This window comes from Grampus griseus (assembly GCF_964374135.1).
Source record: "Grampus griseus genome assembly, chromosome: 5".
Taxonomy (NCBI): Eukaryota; Metazoa; Chordata; class Mammalia; order Artiodactyla; family Delphinidae; genus Grampus; species Grampus griseus.
In genome coordinates, this window is record NC_138998.1 from 137,669,964 (window position 1) to 137,695,725 (window position 25,762).

The following is a 25,762-nucleotide window of genomic DNA, read 5'->3' on the forward strand; positions in this document are numbered from 1 at the left end:
AAATGAGAATTTGGGGGACTTCCCTGGCAGTCCAGGGGTTAGGACTCCATGCTTTCACTGCAGGGGGCAGGGGTTAGATCCCTGGTCAGGGAATTAAGATCCCACATGCCACACGGCACGGCCAAAAAAAAGAAAATGAGAATTTTTTTCTCTTTCTTTCCAATATTTATACATTTTTGTTTTTTCTTGCTTAGTAGTACTTGCTAATGTTGAACAGTTGCAGTGATAGTATAGCATTTGTTCATTTTCCCCAAATGTCGCTTTGCAATCTTTCAAATCTGCATAAAAGCTGCAAGAATAGTACAATGAACACTCACATACCAGTCACCAAGATTCACCAATCGTTAATATTTTGCCACACTTGCCCCTGGCTACTGGATGGACTTGAACCATCTGAATCTAAGTTGCAGACATCATGACACTTCAACCCTAAAATCCTCAGCATGTATCTCCTAAGAACAATGATATTCTCCTACATAATACATTTATTAGACTCAAGACATTTAATATACAATTAATATTGAAATTTCCCCCAATTTCTCAGATGTCCATTATAGGTTTTCTTTTTTTTTTCCTCTCTTAAAGACAGGATCCAAATCACATATTTATATTTGTCACAGTTTTTAGTTCCCTTATAAAGTAGTTCTCCCACCTTTTGTCTTTTTGAAACTAAGCTTTTGAAGGATATAGATTGCTTTCATAAACTGTTAATTTGCATTTGTCTGACTGCTTCCTCATGTGATTCAGGTTAAACATTTCTGACAGAAATACTAACAGGTAGAGAAAGAATTTTAACTACAGATTCAATGCATTTTATAGTTACAGGTCCATTCAGATTTTATTTCTTTCTGTGCCAGTCTTAGAATAATTCATTTTCAAATTTTCCATATAAAACTTTTAAAATATACTTTTTAGTGTCTGAAAGGTCTATAGTGATTCCCTTTTTCAAATATGATAATATTTATGATATTTCTATTTTGATCCTAGATTAATCTCAGTCTTACACCATTTTTAGTATTTCATTCAAAGAACTTCTGGCTTTGTTGATACTCTTTACTGTTATGATTATTTTTTCCATCCTTAATTGTTTCCTGTTCTTTTTCTAACTTTCTGAGAAATACATCTAATCACTGAATTTCAGCCTTTTCTTTAATATATGCATTGAGGGCTATAAACTTCCCTTTGAGCACTGCTTCAGCTGGGTATTAATTATCTACTGTTGTATAACAAACTATCCCAAAACTTAGCTACTGGAAACAACAGTAAATATTCATTATTTCACAGTCTCTAAGGGTCAAGAATTCAGAACAGCCTAGCAGGGTGGTTCTGGCTCAGGGTCTCCTGAGGTTGAAGTCAAGATGTCAGCCCAGGCTTAAATGAGGATGGAGGACATGCTTCCAGAAAGGCCAACTCACATGGCTAAGGTAGGAGACTCCAATTATTCACCATGAAGACCTTTCCATAGGGCTGTCTGAGTGCCCTGTCGACATGACACAGCAGGCATCCCTCAAGACAAGTGAGTCAAGAGAAAAAGACAGATGTTTCCATTCACGTCAAGAGAATAAGACAGTGACTCCCACTGTCTTATAACCTTTCACAATCAAGCAATGGAAGTCACCCTACATCACTTTCCCAGTATCCTATAGGTTACACAGGTCAGCCCTATTCAACAAGGAGACTACCAATGGGTAACAGCATGAGGAGGGAAGAATCACTGGGCACCATCTTGGTGGCTGGCTACCAAACTCTATATCCCACAAGTTATAATTATAATATTTTCATTATTAATCAGTTCAAAATATTCTCAAATTTTTATTGTGATTTCATCTTTGATGCATGGGTTACATAAAAGTGTATTTCTTAATTTATAAAAGTGAGGATTATTCTATTAATTCTGGCTGCTAGTTAATTTCCAGCTTAATAGCACTACTGGAGAATATACTTAAGATTATTTTCAGTATTTTCAAATTTATTGAGAACTTAGTTTAAGGGTTGGAATGTGGACAATATTTATATAATAATCCACTTAAGACTGAAAAGAAATGATGTGAATATAATACGCAGTGTTCTAATGTATCATACAGATCAAGCTTATTATTTACATTGTTCAAATCTATATTCTTAATGACACAGATTGTTCTTCCAACTACTGAGAGAGCCAGAGATGTGCTTATTGCCCATTAATATTATGGAGGTCTATTTTTCCCCATATGTTCTATTTTTGCTTAATGTATTTTGAGGCTGTGTTACTGAACACATACAAATTCAGAACTCTTCTTCCTGCCTAATGAAACATTTAATCATTATAAATTGTCCCTCTTTATCTCTAAAATTGGTATTTGCCTTAATGCCTTTTTATCTAATAATATTAGTATGTTATACCAGCCTTCTTATGGTTAATTTTTGGATAATTGTTTCCATCCTTTACTTTTTTTTACATCCAGACTCCCTATACCCTTATATTGAAGGTGAGGTTTGTTTTTCAATTATGTCTGAAATCTTTCTCTCTTATCCGGACCATTTAATGCATTTACAAGTAATCTATGATTACAATGCCATTTAATGATATCCTAGTTTCATCTCAGTACTTTTCCTACACTTCTTTTTCTTTCCTTTCTTGCTTTTTTATTATTCCATATTTCCCCCTCTATTAAGCTTAGTAGTTATATATTCTCTTGCTAGTCTTTTAATTATTTTAGAGATTATGAAATGCAAAGATCTAACAAATACTAAAGTTACCTCCTCCCTATATACAAGCTATTACTACTGTTAGTTTAATTCCATACATAATTTAAAACCCTAAGACATTACATGTGTTGCATGGAGTCAATGTTTATTTCCATTTGCTCACACACATTGTTTTTTTAATTCTTCATTCTTTCTTATTCCAAGCCTGGGATCACATTCCTTCTCTGCCTAATAGATACTATTTCGAATTCCCTTTAGTGCTGTTCCATCACTAAGAAACTCTCCATTTGTCTGAAAATGTGTTTATTGTAGTTCAATGGTATTTTCAGTAGGTTCAGAATTCAAGACTGGCAGTCATTTCCTATTAACACTTTAAGAAGAGTACTCCTTTGTCTATCAACTTCCACTGCTTCTACTAAGAAGCTAGCCATCAGTTTTATACCTTCTTTATTTTCCCCTCTGGTTACTTAAGATTTCACTTTGTCTTCGGTTTTAAAGCTTTCACTGTAATGTTTAGTATGTCTGTATATTTATTCTGCCCAGGATCCTTAGTGTTTCTTCAATCTGTGGCTTTATTTCTTTAGCGTATTTTGCAAAATTCTCAGCTATTATCACTACAAACAAAGCTTTTGCTTCATTCTCTCCTCTTCTTCAGGAATTCCAATTACACATATGGTATATATGTATGTATACACGTGTGGAATCTTTTCAGCATTTCCTGTCTATTTCTTAATCTCTTTCAGTACATTCCAAACTCTTCCCTCTGTGCTTCCATCTATTTATTTTCTTCTAACCCCATTTCCAGCTCATTAATTCTCTCTTTGATTTCTTCAGTTGCATCTAATACACTGTTAAAACCATCCACTAAATTATTAAATTCAGTTATATATTTCAATTCTAGAATTTCCTTTTTACTAACTTCTAGTTCTCTGATGAAATTTGCATATTTATTATGAATTTATTATGCATACATACTTCCAAGATATATCCTCCCCAACCCTACAAGTCTGTCAAAATTTCAGCTAAGCTTCTCAGCCACCTCCTGTGAAACTGGCATATGCCTTCAAACTCAAGTTCCTCTCCCTGGGCTTTCCTTATTTACTGTATCTTGGTCCCATAATTTCTCATTAGTACTTCAGATACTTTTGTCACCCTCATCCAGCTTTTCTATAGTTGCCAGCTCTGCATTATGTCTTTTACTCCTGAAGAATGTTCACTTGATCCTCTTAGATAGACAAAAGGTTCTACCTCTAACCCAGTTAAGTCTAATACTGACATTTTTGAGAATGTAAATTATATTAAGTGACACTGTATACTGCTACCCATGAGAAAGGTGTGTGCTAAAATACTGAAAGTGATTATTTCTAGATGGTAAGATTATGGAAGTCTTTAATTTTATTTGCTATTAACTACTGTCTAATTTTTTTGCAAACCATATTACTTACATACCATTTTTTTAATAAATAAAAAGAAAACCTTTACTAAAATTTAAAATGGTTTATACATGCCAGTAACAACAAGGCAAAGAACATGAAAAAGATTAATAACTAAAATCATGCATTTGCTTGACTTTGAACTTCAGAGTAACCACTAGCAAGCACAGATAAGCCTTCTGAAGTATAAAAACCTATCACCACCCAAGTAGAGTTTTTTGATATATTCAGTAGGTAGTAAACACATGTGGGCCCCCATTACCAAAAGAATGGGGCTTTCAGTGAAGTCCAGAGCTCCACTTTCACACTGAAGAATTCCCTAATGGTTTTAAGACAGACACCCTCAAAAAGTATTATAAATGTTCTTATTTGCTGTTATGTTGCCTATAAGTTCATACCAAATAACAAAATGAAAAAAATTTTTTTAACCTCTAGAACATAGCTAGGATTTGAATTAATTTTTAACCTATGAAATCCTCTAGAGAACAATATACTCCTTGCCAAAAAATAAACAGGCAAATCAAAAATTTTGCTTACATTTTCAAAGTAAAACACAACCCCAATTAGAGTTGTCATCCTTCAAAAATAAGTCTGCAGTCTTTATTCTTCAAGAATATTGGCCACAGGAGTTGAGAAAAGTCACTTTTATCACAGAACTTCACACCAAATCTACTTATAGACCACTTAACATATACCCTAGGTAAATTCACATATGAAAATGAAACCACTCTGCTTGTCTTACTCAAACTCAAATCAGAAGCACCAACATGTCTTAAAAGGCCTTACAAATCATTATCTACTAACAAAACGTAATTTTCAAAAAAAAAAAAAAATGACTGAGTAGCACCATTCTCAGTACTAATGGATCTAAGACGACTGCAGAGTCCACCAGACGTTCAATGCCTGGAAGAACATACCTCAAGGTAACCAAGCCTCTCGATCAATGATCCTGAAAGTGTAGTCCCTAAGGGGGAGCAGGGCTTCCCTGGTGGCGCAGTGGTTAAGAATCTGCCTGCCAATGCAGGGGACACGGGGTCGAGCCCTGGCCCGGGAAGATCCCACATGCCACGGAGCAACTAAGCCTGTGCACCACAACTACTGAGCCTGTGCTCTAGAGCCTGCATGCCACAACTACTGAAACCCATGCACCTAGAGCCCGTGCTCTGCAACAAGAGAAACCACCGCAATGAGAAGCCCACGCACCGCAACAAAGAGCAGACCCCGCTCGCCGCAACTAGAGAAAGCCTGCACACAACAACAAAGACCCAACGCAGCTAAAATTAAATAAATGAATAAATAAATAATAAAATAAAAGATACAATGAAATAAAATTTTTAAAATAATAATAATATATAAAGAAGAAGCAGAAGCAGCACTCGAGAACTTGTTATGAAGGCAAATTCTCAGGCCCCGCCTCCAACATTCTGAATCAAACAAAATTTCTGGCACTGGGGCCTAGCGATCTGTGTTTTTTTGTCTTTTTTGTTTTTATATAAATTTATTTATCTATATTTGTTTTTATTTTTGGCTGCGTTGGGTCTTCATTGCTGCATGCGGGCTTTCTCTAGTTGCGGTGTGCAGGGGGCTACTCTTCGTTGCGGTGCGCAGGCTTCTCATTGTTGTGGCTTTTCATTGTCGTGGCTTCTCTTGTTGCAGAGCACGGGCTCCAGAGCGCAGGCTCAGTAGTTGTAGTGCACGGGCTTAGTTGCTCCGCGGCATGTGGGATCTTCCCGGACCAGGGATCAAACCATGTCCCCTGCATTGGCAGGCGGATTCTTAACCACTGTGCCACCAGGAAAGCCCCGCAATCTGTGTTTTAAACAAGGCCTCCAAGTGATTCTCATGCACATTAAATAAAACTACTGCTCTGGATCCAACAACCAACTTACAAGAAATACAAAGAAACATGTTATCTACTCCACAAGGAAGCAAATGGTACCCAAACTGTGAGAACTCTATAGATAAACCCAACTTCCTCAACAAAGAAACTGCAAGTGGTTATAAAAAAAAAATTGGACAACACTGTGCAATTGTTTTAAAATTCTTTTAATCTATAGCAATTGTAAGGTACAGGCTTTGTCTGATTCCTAATTCAAACAAACTAAACAAAATAATGCTATTTATGAAACAACTGGAAATTTGAACATCAACAAACAAGTGTGATGATAATGTTTCTAATAAAACACAGTATGTCTTTTAGGAAGACATACTGAAGTTTTTTACAGAAGAAATGATATGAAATCTAGGATTTGCTTTGGGTACAAGGTGAAATGGCTGAAGAAGAATTGGCCTGAGGTGAAGGGCACATAGGGGTTCATCATACTATTCTGTCTACTGTGTATGTGGTTCAAAATTAACATCCCCCAGGAAGGAAAAAAATTAATATATTTCAGCAAATTTAATCCACTCATCAAAATCCACAAGTCTTAAATTGATGATTTTTCTCCTTTAACACCATGAGTGTGTAATGACACTCATTCAGTTCAACTATAAACCTTAGGGAAACAATAAGTCATCCATCAAGCCTTTATATACAGCTCTTAACTGCATTACATATTTGTTACATCACCCTTCTAAGATTCATGGAACTATGATTAATTATATTTCTCTTCATTACTAAATTTAAAATAGAGCATATAACTACTAAGCATCTTACTATTTCTCATCTCCAAAGAAAAAGAGTTTTAAAGGAAAAGGAGATAATACACAAATGTGAACACTAAAGCTGGTTTACCTGTAAAGATGTAATTGACCCCGTGTGTCCTTGGAGCACAGCAACTGGAGCACAAGTTCTCAAGCACCACACTCTAATTATTTTATCACAGCTCCCTGCAGCAATCATTGTATTCTCATAGTTTACTGCCATATCTGAAATTTCTGCAGAATGACCTCTTAATGTGGATAATAGGCGGCCATTGTGTGTTGACCAAATCTTCACCAAACAATCGTCTGAACCCTGAGAAAAAATACACCCAAAAATAAAATGTTAATACAGCAAGGCTTTTTTATCATTTAAAAAAATACCATTTACATGTCACTCAAATTAAGTGTCTATAACTCCTCCTCTCTTTCCAACTGTAGAACATTCTGCAAATTATGAATCTTACAGCCAACAACACTTACAATAGTTTTTTCTGACAGCCAAGAACACTTATAATAGTTTTTTCTTCAAATCAAATAATAAAGATACCTTGAAGTTTTCATTTCTATGGCTTAGACTTATTATAAATACTATTTTCCCCAAATTCTCTGCCATGGAATAAGTCCAACTAAAAGTTCATGGCTCACCCATTTCAATTAACAATGGTTAAACGTTCGTTTAGCTCACATCAAGCTAAATAATTTGACAAATGTTAGTTAAGACTGATCTATGTTTCACAAGTTGATTAAGTGGCAATTCCAAAAACAAAAAATAATGGGACTAGAACACTCATTTTAAATAACTAAGCAACAGAGTCTCAAATTTATAGTACCAGCAAGCATCCATCCATTCAGCAAATATTTGAGTATCTACTGAGTCTCAACAACTGAAAAATGAAATTTAAACTTCTTACCCACCTTAATTTTCCCTTAAAACATTAAAATGGTAAATTAAATTCCAAATATTTACATATAGTTTTACAACAATTATAAAATAATCTTTCAGTGTTAATCAATTCCCCTAGATCATGATTAATCAATGTGAATATGAATCACCTGTAGAGATTTGGATTTGGGGGAAGGGGGTCTTTTTGATTAATGTAGAGGGGTTTTGGGGGGACTGTTTTTGGTTAATACATACTATAACCTAATTCAGTAGGTCTAGAATGGGCTGGAGGGGAAGTACTAGGAATGCATATTTTTAAGCATCCTTGATGATCATGCTCAAGAACCACTGCTCTAAATCAGTGTATCACAAAAAACACGCAAGGCCTGATTATCTGCATCTGAATCACTTGCGATACTGAATAAAAATGTAAATTCATGGGCCCCACACCAGACCTACTGAGTCAAAATTCCTGACAAAGAGGAAAGATAGAATCTACATGTTTTATAAGATTTTCTAGATAATTCTGAGGCACACTAAAGTGCTCCAGATGATACCAAATTGAGTTTAAAATGTTAACTCACTGTAAAGATTCTATGTCCTGTCCTATCAAATGCTACACAGTAAACAGCAGATAGATGTCCGAGAATCCTTCTGTGCATTTTTATATGCTGATACATAGTTCCTGGAAATGCTGTGCTAAAAGTGGAACACCCTGTGAGTTGTTTTCCTCGATGTATCTCCACTAGGAAATAAAAACAATGAAAGTGGTTAAGGGGGAGCCAATATGTAAAAAGCTAAGAAAACCTCCAAAACAATTTCTAGAGGGTCACAAAAATCAATGCTCGAGAAATCCTAAAGACGAAGTTTCTTCCCAATTCTCTTCTACTATAAGCACTAGTACAGACTTCTTATTAAAATAAGATTGTTTTCATTGACTTTTATTACTTTTAGTAATAATTTTAGGAAAACCACAAATCTGAAACAACATTACCAGTACTACCTTTTAAGTTTTAATATAGAAGTTACAAAGTTGGTCAAGAAATTTAAAAATGGTTTTGGGCCTCTAAAAAGTCAACCTCACTTACCAAGATTTGGTGGGGAACCATAATTCACCGGCATTTCAGGAGGTCTTCCTCTATGAAGAGCAGCAAAGGCAGAGCCCTTCCAAACTGTGTGCCTGCAGTCTTTAAAATGAATTTTAGATACACATAAAATCTTGAAAGTTAACCCCAAGAAAGATTTTATAGAATACTTACGTATATTGTAATAAACTGTTTATTCAAAGGTTTACCAACTAATATACTTTAACAGAAAAGCCCTAGAGGTTTATTAGACTATTTCTGAAGGAAAAAAAAATTTAAGACATCTCAGATACAACAGCAACAACTAACATTTGTGTAGCACTTTACAATTTACAAAGTGCTTTCCACATACATTATCTCATTGAATCCTCACAACAACCCTGTGAGGTAGGTATCATTGCCAATTTACAAGTGAGGTAACTGAGGCTCAAAGGTTCCAGGACCTTTAAAGAGATCCACTGTAAATGATTAGTCAAGATGGACCATAAAACCAGATCTTTTGACTCCAAGTCCCACTCAATGCCAAACAGGTTTTTATTTTTCATTGCAGAATTATACCATACAATTATTAATGATAAAGGTCTTAATCACAACCGATCCAACTCTCCAAAACCAGAAATTTTTGTAAGGAAAATTTCAATTTTTTTGGTTTATAAGAAAATCCTGACTTAATTAACTTATTGAAATGTTACTGAGTTTTAAAAATAATGATGGCCAATATTACCATGATTTTAATCTCCTTAGAAAGTACTGACAAAATTAAATGACTTTCCTCTTGTTTTAGGATCATAGATAATCCTTTACAAAAGAGCATATGTAGGATCTTTGAGTCTGAACACTAATTCTCAAATCCTATCCCTCTTAGCAAATATACTAAGAAAAACTGTCTACCCCCTCTATAGGAGATAGCAGCAGAATACAGATCATGCTGTGCTAGAAATGTGCTTCTTCACAACTGAAAGAGGAAGGTAAGAAAGGCATTATATAAACCCTCTACTGAGCCTCGGGTGCCCCAAACTAACAGGCATATCATGTGTTACATGAATGAATTCATTACCACTATCATTATCAAAGAGCAGTTACAAGGCATCCTCTTGCGTCACTAGTACAAAACAGAGAAATATGGTCCCTACCCTAGGACAGCTTGCTGAAGTTTCTTCTAAGGTCTGCCAGTTCTAAAGCAGTGCTCATCACAAAACGACATTGAGCTTGACACAAGTAAAGAAAACAGGAAAACAGGCTACCCAGGCAACTACTATATAACAACCTAAAACAGAATAATTACAAGGTGAATAGGGACACAGAAAAAGGAAGAATATGAACAGTTTCCTGATTCAAGCCACAGTGTGGCATGACCATAAGAGCACTGAGAAACAACTAAAGCTGACAAACCAGTCTGGCATGGAACCAAGAGGAAGGGTTGTTCTTTCTCAGTCAAACTTTACACTGGTGGAGCATCTAAGAGGCAGCATCACGTCAGCAACAGATCTTAAAAATAATCATGAGGGATGAACTTGACGTATACTCAGGATCAGAAGAGCCAACATTCTTGCCCATTAGCAGTTAAGCCACGTTGTATACATAGATCATATCACATACATATACTGAGTCTAAGTAATTTATACCAAGCTAACAGAAAAAGAACAGCAATTCCAAACATTTTGCTACCACATAATTTCGCAAAAAAAACTGGTGAAAAAGAACCATGCATTTGTACATTTTTGGTGCTCATTTTCAAACTGCTACCAAATTTAGAAAATCACTTCCCCTTATAAAAGGGCTTCAGAATCTAAATATCAAGTGAAATACTTCTAGCATTTAAAGAGTTTATTAGACACATACAATTACATTCAATGAAGTTATAAGTGAGCTACAAAATGGAAAAATAAGAACTCACATTGATAAAACCTCAAACACATCTCAGAATAAATTCAAGCTTTTAAGCTTAACATCTATACCTTTATCATTTTTTTAAATGCAGAAGGACCCATTAAACACTGATGTAATAAAATTCAACATCTATGCTAAATGCAGAGAATCTTATAGTCCACAGCATGGTTTTTAGTTACATATCACCTTTCTTCCACAATGCTTACATTACTTCACAATTATAATAATTATTAAGCTAGTAATACAAAGCAGAACACTTCTTCAAATTAAGGTACCTTTTGCTGTACGTAGCAAAGACTGCCTTCCTGCACCAAGTAAAGAAGTGACTCTTGAAATACTGGGTGGAATTTCTTTATCCAACATGGGACCGATGCGCTGGCAGATTTGCAACAGATGATCAGGAGCCACATGCTTATTGGACAACACCTGATTGGAGAGCAAGTTTCAAAAACAACATTTTTTACAAGAGTTTCAAAAACTATAAATACTTAGGGATAAGTCTGATAAAACATGTGAAAAACATGTACAAGGAAAACTACAAAAGACTGCTGAGAGAAATTAAAGAATGAAATAAGCAGTAAATTAATCTACAGATTCAAAGCCATCCAATCAAAATCCCAGTAGGCTTTTTTTGTAGAAATTGACAATTTTATTCTAAAATGTATATGCAAATGGCTTAGAAAAGTCAAAGCAGCTTTGAAAAAGAACAAAGTTGAGGGCGAACAATACCTGATTTCAGGACTTGTTATGTAAGAACAACTGATTTTTGGCAAAGGTACAAAAAAAAGATAATCTTTTCAACAAATGGTGCCAGAACAAATGAATACCCATTTGCCAAAAAATAATTATAATATTAACTTTAATGTATACATCACACAATAAATTAAAATTATCTCAAGACAGATCATAGATCTAAATGTATCATCTAAAACCGTAAAATTTGTAAAAGAAAACATTGGAGAAACTCTTTATGACGTGATGTTAGGCAAAGATTTCTAAAATGACACCAAAAGCATAACCCACAAAAGAACAAATCGATAAAATGGACTTCAGCAAAGCTAACAACTTCTGTTTTTTCAAAAGGTATTGTTAAGGGAATGAAAAGACAACCACAAACTGAAAGAAAATATTGGCAAAGCATATATCTGATAAAGGACTTGTATCCAGAATATATAAAGAACTATCAACACTATTTTAAAAAACCTAATTTTTAAGAATGATTTGACTAGACACTTCACCAAAGAAGACATACAGATGGCAACCAGACACATGAAAAGATGCTCAACATCACCAGTAACTGATGAAACACAAATTAAAATCATAATAAGCTATCACTACACACCTACGAGAATAACTAATTTTAAAGACTGACCAGACCAAGATCAGCAAGAATGCAGAGAAACTGCTGGTGAAAATGTAAAACAGAACAATCACTGTGGAAAACAATGGGGTAGCGTTTTTAATAGTAACACATACATTACCATATTATCTAGCTATAATACTCCTAGGTGTTTACCCAAGAAAAGTGAAAGCACACATCCACATAAAGGTTTGTATGTGAATGTTCTTGAACAGCTTACTTTTTAAGAGCCCCAAAGTGAACACGATCCAAATGTCCATTAACAGGTGAATGCCTACACACATTACTGTATGTCTGTACAATGGAATACTATTCAGCAATAAAAAAATTTAATAACACACAACGACGTGGATGAATATCAGAATAATTATGCTGAAAGAAGCCAGAAAAAAGAGCGCATGCTATATGATTTCATTTATATAAAACTCCAGAAAATGCAAATTAATATATAGTTACAGAAAGCAGGTCACAGGTAACTGGGGGCTGGTAGATAAGCAGGAAGAATTATAAAGAAGAGGAAACTGGGCTTCCCTGGTGGCGCAGTGGTTGAGAGTCCGCCTGCCGATGCAGGGGACACGGGTTTGTGCCCCGGTCCAGGAGGATCCCACATGCCACGGAGCGGCTGGGCCTGTGAGCCATGGCCACTGAGCCTGCGCGTCCAGAGGCCGCGGCCGTGAGAGGCCCGCGTACCACACAAAAAAAAGAAGAGGAAACTTTTGGGTGTAATAGGTATGTTCACTATCTTCACTGAGGTGTTGGGTCACGGTACACGTAACACATCTAAATTTATCAACTTGAACACTTTATGTTCAGTTTATTATGTCAATTATACCTCAAAAAAATAAATAGGGCTTCCCTGGTGGCACAGTGGTTGAGAGTCCGCCTGCCGATGCTGGGGACATGGGTTCGTGCCCCAGTCCGGGAGGATCCCACGTGCCGCGGAGCAGCTGGGCCCGTGAGCCATGGCCGCTGGGAGCCCGTGCTCTGCAACGGGAGAGGCGACAGCAGTGAGAGGCCCGCATACCGCAAAAAAAAAAAAAAAAAAAGACTTCAACATAGGCAAGTAGATAAAGACAAAGTCCAGATACTATAGGAACACGGACTCCATCCGGCAGCTATTAACTCCCATAAAGAGAATTACAGATTCTCTGCTTTTCTGAGGATTCTAACAAAATCAAATCAAAGATCGGGGTGGGGGTGGGGTTATCCTATTTTTGTACAAAATAAGGTGTATCTGAAAAATAATATGGTTCTAGTCCCAATACAGACCAAAAAAAAAAAAAAAGAAAAAATGGTCCTGAATATTTAAAAATATCATAGACAAAAATCAATATAATAAATAGCTAATTTTCCTTTAATATTTTCAAGTCCTAGATATGAACGTTAGTAACAGTTTCTAACAGCAACTTCAATGAGTAAGCCACAGTTACACAAGGTCCTCAGAAGTAAAGCCAGAAACGAAGTCCCTTCAATGGTCAAACAGCCCATCTCTCTACCATCTTGTTTTTCGCAGGCATATTCAGTCTCAGAAAGTTTATCAGCAACAATCCTAGAATCACTGTATTACTATCATTATCACCAAATACTGCTGTGAGCATAAGCCCCTTCAAGCCCTGGGTAGCAGTTACAGAAAGTGGTAGTAGGGTCTACATAACCTGACTAATTAACAAATTGAAGAAAAAAAAGTCATATTAACAAATTTAAGGAGAAAACCCATATGATCATCTCAATAGATGCAGAAAATGCTTTGGACAAAATTCAACACCTATATATGATAAAACTCTCCAGAAAGTGGGCATAGAGGGAACCTACCTCAACATAATAAAGGCCATATATGACAAACCCACAGCAAACATCATTCTCAATAGTGAAAAACTGAAAGCATTTCCTCTAAGATCAGGAACACGACAAGGATGCCCACTCTCACCACTATTATTCAACATAGTTTTGGAAGTCCTAGCCAAGACAATCAGAGAAGAAACAGAAATAAAAGGAATACATATTGGAAAAGAAGTAAAACTGTCACTGTTTGCAGATGACATGATACTATACGTAGAGAATCCTAAAGGTGCCACCAGAAAACTACTAGAGCTAATCAATGAATTTGGTAAAGTTGCAGGATACAGAATTAATGCACAGAAATCTCTTGCATTCCTATACACTAATGATGAAAAATCTGAAAGAGAAATTAAGGAAACACTCCCATTTACCATTGCAACAAAAAGAATAAAATACCTAGGAATAAACCTACCTAGGGAGACAAAAGACCTGTATGCAGAAAACCATAAGACACTGTTGAAGGAAATTGAAGATGATACAAACAGACGGAGAGATATACCATGTCCTTGGATTGGAAGAATCAATATTGTGAAAATGACTATACTACTCAAAGCAATCTACAGATTCAATGCAATATCTATCAAATTACTAATGGCATTCTTTACAGAACTAGAACAAAAAAATCTTAAAATTTGTATGGAGACACAAAAGACCCCAAAGAGCCTAAGCAGTCTTGGGGGAAAAAAATGGGGCTGGAGGAATCAGACTCCCTGACTTCAGACAATACTACAAAGCTACAGTAATCAAGACAGTATGGTACTGGCACAAAAACAGAAATATAGGTCAATGGAACAGGATAGAAAGCCCAGAGATAAACCCACGCACCTATGGTCAACTAATCTATGACAAAGGAGGAAAGGATATATAATGGAGAAAAGACAGGCTCTTCAATAAGTGGTGCTGGGAAAACTGGACAGCTACATGTAAAAGAAGGAAATTAGAACAGTCCCTAACACCATACACAAAAATAAACTCAAAATGAATGAGATACCTAAATGTAAAACCAGACACTATAAAACTCTTAGAGGAAAACATAGGAAGAACACTCTTTGACATAAATCACAGCAAGATCTTTTTTGATCCACCTCCTAGAGTAATGGAAATAAAAACAAAAATAAACAAATGGGACCTAATGAAACTTAAAAGCTTTTGCAAAGCAAAGGAAACTACAAACAAGACGAAAAGACAACCCTCAGAATGGGAGAAAATATTTGCAAATGAATCAACAGACAAAGGAGTAATCTCCAAAATATACGAACAGCTCATGCAGCTCAATATCAAAAAAACAAACAACCCAATTCAAAAATGGGCAGAAGACCTAAATAGACATTTCTCCAAAGAGGACATACAGATGGCCAAGAAGCACATGAAAAGCTGCTCAACACCACTAATTATTAGAGAAATGCAAATCAAAACTACAATGAGGTATCACCTCACACCAGTAAGAATGGGCATCATCAGAAAATCTACAAACAACAAATGCTGGAGAGGGTGTGGAGAAAAGGGAATCCTCTTGCACTGTTGGTGGGAATGTAAATTAACACAGCCACTATGGAGAACAGTATGGAGGTTCCTTAAAAACTAAAAATAGAATTACCATATGACCCAGCAATCCCACTACTGGGCATATACCCTGAGAAAACCATAATTCAAAAAGACACATGTACCCCAGTGTTCACTGCAGCACTATTTACAATAGCCAGGTCATGGAAGCAACCTAAATGTCCATCAACAGACAAATGGATAAAGAAGATGTGGTACATATATACAACAGAATATTACTCAGCCATAAAAAGGAATGAAATTGGGTCATTTGTAGAGACGTGGATGAATCTAGAGACTGTCATACAGAGTGAAGTAAGTCAGAAAGAGAAAAACAAATATCGTACATTAACACATATATGTGGAACCTAGAAAAATGGTACAGATGAACTGGTTTGCAGGGCAGAAAGTAAGACACAGAAGTAGGGAACAAACATATGGACACCAAGGGGTGAAAGCGGCAGGGGGTGGGAGTGGTGGGATGAATTGGGCAATTGGGATTGACATGTATACACTGATGTGTATAAAATGGATGGCTAATAAGAACCTGCTGTATAAAAAAATAAATAAAATTCAAAAATTAAACAAATAAATAAATAATTGGAACGTTATGGGGAAAAGTAGCTTTTTCTGTAAAGTTTGGGATGCTGTAATCTAATCAGGATCTAGAATTAATATTTAATATCTTTAATATGTACCTGTCCAATCTTTAGCTTTCCCTCAAATTATTTTAAGCTACACCTAGAAATCCTACAACAGAAAACGTGTAAGTAAACTACCATATCATAATTCCTATAACAATGAAAAGTACAGTATAACAATGAAACATAAGAAGTGACAGAAAGCACTGCCTTTTATAAAAAAAAAAAAAAATTTGGTGCCTTCCTTGCTTAAGAAATTCCCCCCAGCTTCTGATGAGACAGACATTCTTCTTTATTTAAAAAGTGCAAGTTTAGGGACTTCCCTGGTGGTCCAGTGGGTAAGACTCCATGCTCCCAAGGCAGGGGGCCCAGGTTCGATCCCTGGTTGGGGAATTAGATCCCACACGCATGCCACGACTAAGAGTCCACATGCCCCAACTAAAGATCCTGCGTGTCGCAACTCAGTCATGGCGCAGCCAAAATAATTTTTTAAAAAATTTTAATAAATAGGGACTTCCCTTGTGGCGCAGTGGTTGAGAGTCCACCTGCCGATGCAGGGGACACGGGTTCGTGCCCCAGTCCAGGAAGATCCCACATACTGTGGAGCGGCTGGGCCCGTGAGCCATGGCCACTGGGCCGGCGCGTCCGGAGCCTGTGCTCCACAACGGGAGAGGCCACAACAGTGAGAGGCCCGCGTACCACAAAAAAAAAAAAAAAAAAATTTAATAAATAAATAAATAAAAAGTGCAAGTTTAGTAGTCAATGGCAGAATATTCCTATATAAATAAGAGGAAAAAGGAGCTTAACAGTATTTACAAAAGGACCTAGGCAGAGAAGTGTTCTAGTGCTGGCATGAAGATCCTTCATTTAAAAGCATTTCAATGTATTTTAATTCAAAAAAGTTAACCAGTTTTAGCTTCCCAGAGCAGCGACTGCCTGCTTAGCCAACACTGAAGTCAGCATTAATAGCATTTTCCAGACAAGCCTCACTTTACTGAGATGGTTGGTGGGTGACTTTGTTACAGGTATTCAGATTGGTGGACATGCTTTTATGATTTGTAAGATTGCGCAGCACATGAAAATAGGCTGTTGAATACTCCATTTGCTGCAAAGCAGTGGCTTAAGTAATAATAAAGATATGTAATGGTGTCTTACAAGTCTGTAGATGGAATCGATGCAGTGATCTAATGGTGTCATTAAAGAGCGTGTCTTTCTGCTTCGGCAGCCTTGACATTTTGGCTTTTTTCCCCTCAGACTCTTAGTTTTTACGTTGCTGGATGGTTTTTGCAGCTCTTGCCATCATAGCCTGGAAATGCTGGAAGGGGAGGATTCTTTCTTCCTGTGACTATTTTATTAGGGAGGAGAATTTTTACAGGAACGGTCCCCTGCCTCAGGAGATTTCTTCTCAGTTTCATTGCCCGGACACATCCTTAGTTAGCATTTCTGTGCAATCTATTAATATTTTCTTCCTCCCTTAGCAAAACAATGACCCCTGTTTCTAGACCATATAAGCTTTTCCAACTTACAAACTATTCAGGAGAAAAAAAACCTAAAACTTCTGATATTCTTTTTTGTTTGTTTGGTCAACACGCAGCTTGTGAAATCTTAGTTCCCCGACCAGGGATCAAACCCGGGCCCCAGCAGTGAAATCACCGAGTCCTAACCACTGGACCACCAGGTAATTCCCATACGGTTTCTGATACACTTGACAGGGAGTTCTCCTGCTGTTTCTTGAACTACCATCAGATCACCTGAAAAGAATAAAACACAGAATGCAAAATTCTCAGGGACTTTAGACATAAATCACCTGACTTCTGAAAAGAAAACACTCACCTTGAGATTTTTGTTGTACCAAATCAAAATGACAGAATTTTCTTAGCAGAATGATCAAAATGTGCAAAGACTAATTAAAGTATGGATCCTATATGGCAGGGGTCCCCAACCCCCAGGCCAAGGACCGTCAGAGGGCCACAGAGCAGGAGGTGAGCAGCGGACGAGTGACCAAAGCTTCATCTGCCGCTCCACATCACTCGCATTACTGCCTGAACCATCTCCCCCTACCCCGTGGAAAAACTGTCTTGCATGAAACTGGTCCCTGGTGCCAAAAGGTTGGGGACCGCTGCATATGGAACTTAATGAAGACACAAATATTCCCAAAGAAGTTAAACTTCATTTTCTAAAAATACTGTTTAACAAGATGTATTAAAACAGAAGAGACAGGCACACTTTTTTTTTTGGTGCCACACATCTTGTTGGATCTTAGTTTCCTGACCAGGGATAGAACCTATACCCCCTGCAGTGGAAGCACAGAGTCCTAACCACTGGACCGCCAGGGAATTCCCGAAATAGGCACTTTAAAATGCATGAATTTTACACATGTATAGCCTACAGAAGATATGAAATAATAAATGTTCTTGGTCAAATAACAATTTCAGCCACATGTACATAGTAAAGACCACAGATTTCAACATCAATGTAAAACATCTCCTAGCCAGACTCAGTTATTTCACCCAGAAGTCTGCCCTATTCCAAATGGCCAAAAGAAATAAAACCTATTCATTTTACCTATGTCTTTAAAACAAATTCATAAAGTGCAATACAAACATAAATCAAGAGTTTACAAAGAATCAAATAAAAGAAATGTACTTGGTGGAGAGTCAAAGGTTCAGGTGCTGAGCCCTGAAATGTCTAAAATACTTAAGTAAATGCAATTAAATAATTTAGAACAGAAATATTATTTCCCAAATACAAGGCCAGAAAGCGTACATGGCTACACAGCTATTGGTTAAGGTATAGTTCAAAACCAATTCCTTCCTAATTCCCTAGCACCTTAAAGCACAACACAATGTATTTAATGACCACCTTCTTTTTGACCTACAATGCTGACTATATATTATAAAAGTTCAATCAACTTACCTCAACATAATAAAGGCTATATATGACAAACCCACAGCCAACATGGTTCTCAATGGTGAAAAACTGAAACCATTTCCTCTAAGATCAGGAACAAGACAAGGTTGCCCACTCTCACCACTATTATTCAACATAGTTTTGGAAGTTTTAGCCACAGCAATCAGAGAAGAAATAGAAATAAAAGGAATCCAAATCGGAAAGAAGTAAAGCTGTCACTGTTTGCAGATAACATGATACTATACATAGAGAATCCTAAAGATGTTACCAGAAAACTAATAGAGCTAAACAACGAATTTGGTAAAGTAGAAGGATACAAAATTAATGCACAGAAATCTCTTGCATCCTAATACACTAATGACGAAAAATCTGAAAGAGAAATTAAGGAAACACTCCCATTTACCACTGCAACAAAAAGAATAAAATATCTAGGAATAAACCTACCTAAGGAGACAAAAAAACCTGTATGCTGAAAACTATAAGACACTGATGAAAGAAATTAAAGATGATACAAACAGATGGAGAGATACACCATGTTCTTGGATTTAAGAATCAACACTGTGAAAATGACTCTACTACCCAAAGCAATCTACAGATTCAATGCAATCCCTATCAAACTACCACTGGCATTTTTCACAGAACTAGAACAAAAAATTTCACAATTTGTATGGAAACACAAAAGACCCCGAACAGCCAAAGCAATCTTGAGAAAGAAAAATGGAGCTGGAGGAATCAGGCTCCCTGACTTCAGACCATACTACAAAGCTACAGTAATCAAGACAGTATGGTACTGGCACAAAAACAGAAATATAGGTCAATGGAACAGGATAGAAAGCCCAGAGATAAACCCACACACATATGGTCACCTTATTTTTGATAAAGGAGGCAAGAATATAAAATGGAGAAAAGACAGCCTCTTCAATAAGTGGTGCTGGGAAAACTGGACAGGTACATGTAAAAGAATGAAATTAGAACAGTCCCTAACACCATACACAAAAATAAACTCAAAATGGATTAAAGACCTAAATGTAAGACCAGACACTATAAAACTCTTAGAGGAAAACATAGGCAGAACACTCTATGACATAAATCACGGCAAGATCCTTTTTGACCCACCTCCTAGAGAAATGGAAATAAAAACAAAAATAAACAAATGGGATCTAATGAAACTTAAAAGCTTTTGCACAGCAAAGAAAAACATAAACAAGACAAAAAGACAACCCTCAGAATGGGAGAAAATATTTGCAAATGAAGCAACTGACAAAGGATTAATCTCCAAAATTTACAAGCAGTTCATGCAGTTCAATATCAAGAAAACAAACAATCCAATTCAAAAATGGACAGAAGACCTAAATAGACATTTCTCCAAAGAAGATATACAGATTACCAACAAACACATGAAAGGATGCTCAACATCATTAATCATTAGAGAAATGCAAATCAAAACTACAATGAGGTTAACACCTCACACCAGTCAGAATGGCCATCATCACGAAATCTACAAACAGTAAATGCTGGAGAGAGTGTGGAGAAAAGGGAACCCTCTTGCACTGTTGGTGGGAATATAAATTGATACAGCCACTATGGAGAACAGTATGGAGTTTCCTTAAAAAACTAAAAATAGGCCTTCCCTGGTGGCGCAGTGGTTGAGAGTCCGCCTGCCGACGCAGGGTACACGGGTTCATGCCCCGGTCCGGGAAGATCCCACATGTCGTGGAGCAGCTGCGCCCGTGAGCCATGGCCGCTGAGCCTGCACATCCGGAGCCTGTTGCTCCTCAACGGGAGAGGCCACAACAGTGAGAGGCCCGCGTACCGCAAAAAAAAAAAAAACACTAAAAATAGAACCACCATATGACCCAGCAATCCCACTACTGGGCATATACCCTAAGAAAACCATAATTCAAAAACAGTCATGTAGCACAATGTTCCTTGCACCTCTATTTACAATAGCCAGGACATGGAAGCAACCTAAGTGTCCATCAACAGATGAATGTTTAAAGAAGATGTGGCACATATATACAATGGAATATTACTCAGCCATAAAAAGAAATGAAATTGAGTTATTTGTAGTGAGGTGGATGGACCTAGAGTCTGTCATACAGAGCGAAGTCAGAAAGAGAAAAACAAATACCGTATGCTAACACATATATATGGAATCTAAAAAAAAAAAAAAATTGGTCTGAAGAACGTGGGGGCAGGACAGGAACAAAGACGCAGACACAGAGAATGGACTTGAGGACACGGGGAAGGGGAAGGGTAAGCTGGGACGAAGTGAGAGAGTGGCATGGACATATATACACTACCAAATGTAAAATAGATCGCTAGTGGGAAACAGCCACACAGCACAGGGAGATCAGCTCGGTGCTTTGTGACCACCTAGAGGGGTGGAATAGGGAGGGTAGGAGGGACACGCAAGAGGGAGGGGATATGGGGATATATATATATGTATAGCTGATTCACTTTGTTATAAAGCAGAAACTAACACATCACTGTAAAGCAATTACACTCCAATAATGACGTTAAAAAAAAAAAAGTTCAATCATAAAAATAGTACAGAATGTCACAAGAACAGAAAAAGTCCATAGAGGAAAGTCAGAAAGAACTTAGAAAATGATAATGACTGCATTCTCTGCAGAGAAAGAAGATGACTCAGATGTTACCTGCAAACTGACTGACAATCTGGAAAAGGCTAGATTCATATATCATACCAACCAAATGCTAAAATAAACTCTACATAAAAACATTTAAAAAGAAATTATGGGCTTCCCTGGTGGTGCAGCGGTTAAGAATACGCCTGCCGATGCAGGGGACACAGGTTCAAGCCCTGGTCCGGAAAGATCCCACATGCCGTGGAGCAACTAAGTACGTGCACCACAACTACTGAGCCTGTGCTCTAGAGCCCACGAGCCACAACTACTGAGCCTGCAAGCCACTAGTACTGAGCCTGTGAGCTACAACTACTGAAGCCTATGAGCCTAGAGCCCATGCTCCGCAACAAGAGAAGCCACCACAATGAGAAGCCCGTGCACTGCAACGAACAGTAGCCCCCGCTCGCCACAACTAGAGAAAGCCCGCGTGCAGCGACAAAGACCCAACATAGCCAAAGATAAATAAAATAAATTTATTTTAAAAAAATAAAACGATAAAAATTTTTAAAAAGAAATTATAAATGACCTAGGAAAAATATAAATGAGTAAATACATAATATTGCCTTTATAATTTTCTAGTACAGAAAGTATGGTTTAAGAACAACCATAAAAGCAAAATAAAGATTAAGACGTGTAAAAAGTTAAAAATCTTAAACCTCTAAAAACAAAACCTCCAAAGAAAACTAAAAAGCAACTTGCAAACTGGAAAAAGGAATTTAGAATATGTGACAGACTAAAGAATAACCTAACATATAGAGAATTCTTGCAAAACAATAAGACAGCAGGAGAAAAGCAGGTAAAAGATATAAAAAGGCAGTTCAGAAAAGATGAATTATCAACCGCCAATAAACGTACTTCCTTAAAAAAATAGTCCTGGTGCTTCCCTGGTGACGCAGTGGTTAAGAATCCACCTGCCAATGCAGGGGGCATGGGTTTGATCTCTAGTCTGGGAAGATCCCACATGCCACGGAGCAGCTAAGCCCATGCACCACAACTACTGAGCCCACGAGCCACAACTACTGAAGCCCACACACTCTAGAGCCCACGTGCCACAACTACTGAAGCCCTCAAGGCTAGAGCCCATGCTCCGTGACAAGAGAACCACTGCAATGAGAAGCCTGCACACCACAACCAAGGGTAGCCCCCACTCGCCACAACGAGAGAAAGCCCGCGCGCAGCAACGAAGACCCAATGTAGCCAAAAAAGAAAAGTGAGAATTTATTTTAAAAAGATGTGATGTGCTATAAAAAAAAAACTTTGAGGCCTATCTATTTAAAAAACAAAGAGTTATGTGCTATAACGCTTTTGAATTCCTATATGTTTTCTTCACACGGAGCTTACCTAGTCCATGACTACATTTCCCAGTGATTCACTATTGTGTAAGTACACATTTGGTTCAGAAATCAGTTTTTATTTCTCCCATTTCTTGTTTTACCAAGATTTTGTTGTTGTTGTTCCGTCTGATTTAAAACACTATCATTTGAATATACATAATTTTAAAAAAATGCCATTTCCCCATTTCCATATAAAAAAGGAAAGATAATAAACAATCATTGAAAAATTCTATTTTGTAGGTTCCTAATGAAATGGATTAAGGAGCTTTAAAAAAAAAAGGGATGTATAACTTCCATGTATCTCGTGACCATTCGGTGCTAAACACTGCCCTACCTGCCCTACAAATGAAGTACACTTCTTAGAGAAATTTTAAGAACTCAAAGATCAGACAAAACACTATTTAATAACCAAACTGTTAATGACTGGTTCTCAGTAAAAAAATATACTAAGCATTAAACATTAATTATTTCGATAAATACTGAGCGCCTACTATGTGCCAAGAAATATAATTAGCTGTACCTACAAATAACTACAGGTGGTTGTATGTCCCACATAAATTAAAAAAAAAAAAATTATGTTTGGCTGCGTTGGGTCTTCGTTGCGTGCGGGCTTTCTCTAATTGGGGCGAGCGGGGGCTACTCTACGTTGCGGTGTGTGGGCTTCTCATTGCAGTGGCTTCTCTTGTTGCGGAGCATGGGCTCTAGGCATGGGGGGCTCAGCAGTTGTGGCTCGCGGGCTCAGTAGTTGCGGTGCATGGGCTTAGTTGCTCCACAACATGTGGGATCTTCCCGGACGAGGGCTCAAACCTGTGTCCCCTGCATTGGCAGGTGGATTCTTAACCACTGTGCCACCAGGGAATTCCTGTGCCACATAATTTTTAAAAGTCAAAAGTAATCATTTATCTATTCCAACTATTTCAAAGGAGATAATGCAAGAAAAACCATTGCTCTCACCTTAAAAATGAGAACAAGCTAGATTATCTACCCCCTTCACAGGGCTAAGGAAACAAATCTAAATTAACTGTACCCCAGGAACTGATGAGCCCTTCTGTGAACAGAAAAAACACTCACAGCTGTTTTCATCCATAGCAGACAGGCAGGAAGAACTGACGCAGACATAAGGAAAAAGGAAAAATCTGTCAAATTTTTAAACAGCCACCTGTGGGCTGACGACTGATTAGAACACTAAGGAGCCTCCTCAGAGTGAGTTGCACCCATGCCAATTCCCTTCCACAGGCCTTCACCAACTGCACAGGGCCAAAAACTGGATGCAGAGCAGCTGGCTAGGGATAGGACAACAAGGTAGAACTGGAGAGCAAAGAGAACTCTTCGTGAACAAAAATGTAGGCAACTGGACTATAAAATAGCGCAAGATCTTACAAATTTGGAAAGCAGGCAACTCAGCTATAAAGTATAGACCTCTCAAGAATCTCACTGGTGGGACCTCCCTGGTGGTCCAGTGGTAAAGAATCCACCTTACAATGCAGGGGACACAGGTTCGATCCCTGGTTAGGGAACTAAGATCCCACATGCCGCAGGGCAATTAAGTCCACACACCACAACTACTGAACTCACGCGCCTCAACTAGAGAGCACGCACACCACAACTACAGAGCCCACGTGCCACAACTAGAGAAGAGAAAACCCGCATGCCACAGCTAGAGAAGCCCGTGCACCGCAAAGAAAGATCCCACATGCCTCAACGAATATCCCGCATGCCATCAACTAAGATCCAACGCAGCCAAAGTAAATATAATTAATTAATTTTAAAAAAAAGAATCTCACTGGTGCCCGAATTCCAAACTCTGCTGCAAGAGTCTCAATCCCACCCTCAAAACACGTGAAGCCAGTTATGAAGTGAATGCAACTAAAGCTGCACCAAAGGCCAGAGATGATCAGCTACAAATCAGATTGACCCAACCCCACAAACTAACAGCTATGAGAGAGGAAAAAAAGCACATCCTTTACTGAGACTAACTACACTACTCTTTTAACGCAAAAAGGCCCAGTATACTTCAAAAGATGATGAGACAGGGCTTCCCTGGTGGCGCGGTGGTTGACAGTCCGCCTGCCGATGCAGGGGACATGGGTTCGTGCCCCGGTCCGGGAAGATCCCACATGCTGCGGAGCAGCTGGGCCCATGAGCCATGGCCGCTGAGCCTGCGCATCCAGAACCTGTGCTCCGCAACGGAAGAGGCCACAACAGTGAGAGGCCCGCGTACCGCAAAAAAAAAAAAAAATGATGATGAGACATACAACAAAGCAAAATATGAGACCCAGGGTCAAGAGAGGGAGTGGCGAAAAGCAGCAGACCCAGAGATGGCCCAGATGCTGGAAAATGCTCAGCCATTGTCTCTTCAAAATACTTATTCTGCCCTACTCTTCTATGCTTTCCATAGGAGACTTTAATTATACAGTGAACTACTTGATATTCTACAGATTCAAGAAGCTCAGAGAACCCCAAGCAAAGTAAGTGCCAAGAAATCTACCTAGGCACATGTGGTAGGCAGCTTCTGACATGGACCCCAACATTCCCACCTTCTGGTACTCAGACCTGTGAAATCCCCTCCCCTTGAGTAAGTTACTTCTAACCAACAGAACACACTAACATTGAGTAACACATCCATTATTAGGTTACAGAAGACTGTGACTTCTGTCTTGCCTGCAGACTACTGCCCTCTCTGCCTTCATCTTTCCATGAGGCATGCTGTTATGTTGGAGAGATCAATGTGGCAAGGAGCTGAGTGCAGCCAAGAGCCAACTAGGAACTGAGGCTCTCAGTCTAACATCCATTCCAGGAACTGAAGCCAGCCAAAAACGATGTGAACTTGGAAGCAGATCCTTCCACAGTCAAGCTTTCAGTTGAA

General features: G+C 37.9%; 1 protein-coding gene across 1 annotated transcript in view; it reads right to left on the reverse strand.

Annotated features, from left to right (window-relative positions):
- Positions 1-25,762, reverse strand: part of BRWD1 (bromodomain and WD repeat domain containing 1) — a 122,402-nt gene that overhangs the window by 86,141 nt on the left and 10,499 nt on the right. The window contains exons 5-8 of the mRNA XM_082654396.1: positions 10,898-11,048; positions 8,736-8,834; positions 8,232-8,392; positions 6,856-7,077 (exon numbers count right to left, since the gene is read on the reverse strand). Coding sequence (XP_082510522.1) covers positions 6,856-7,077; positions 8,232-8,392; positions 8,736-8,834; positions 10,898-11,048 — 633 coding nt within the window. The remainder of the gene's footprint in view (positions 1-6,855; positions 7,078-8,231; positions 8,393-8,735; positions 8,835-10,897; positions 11,049-25,762) is intronic.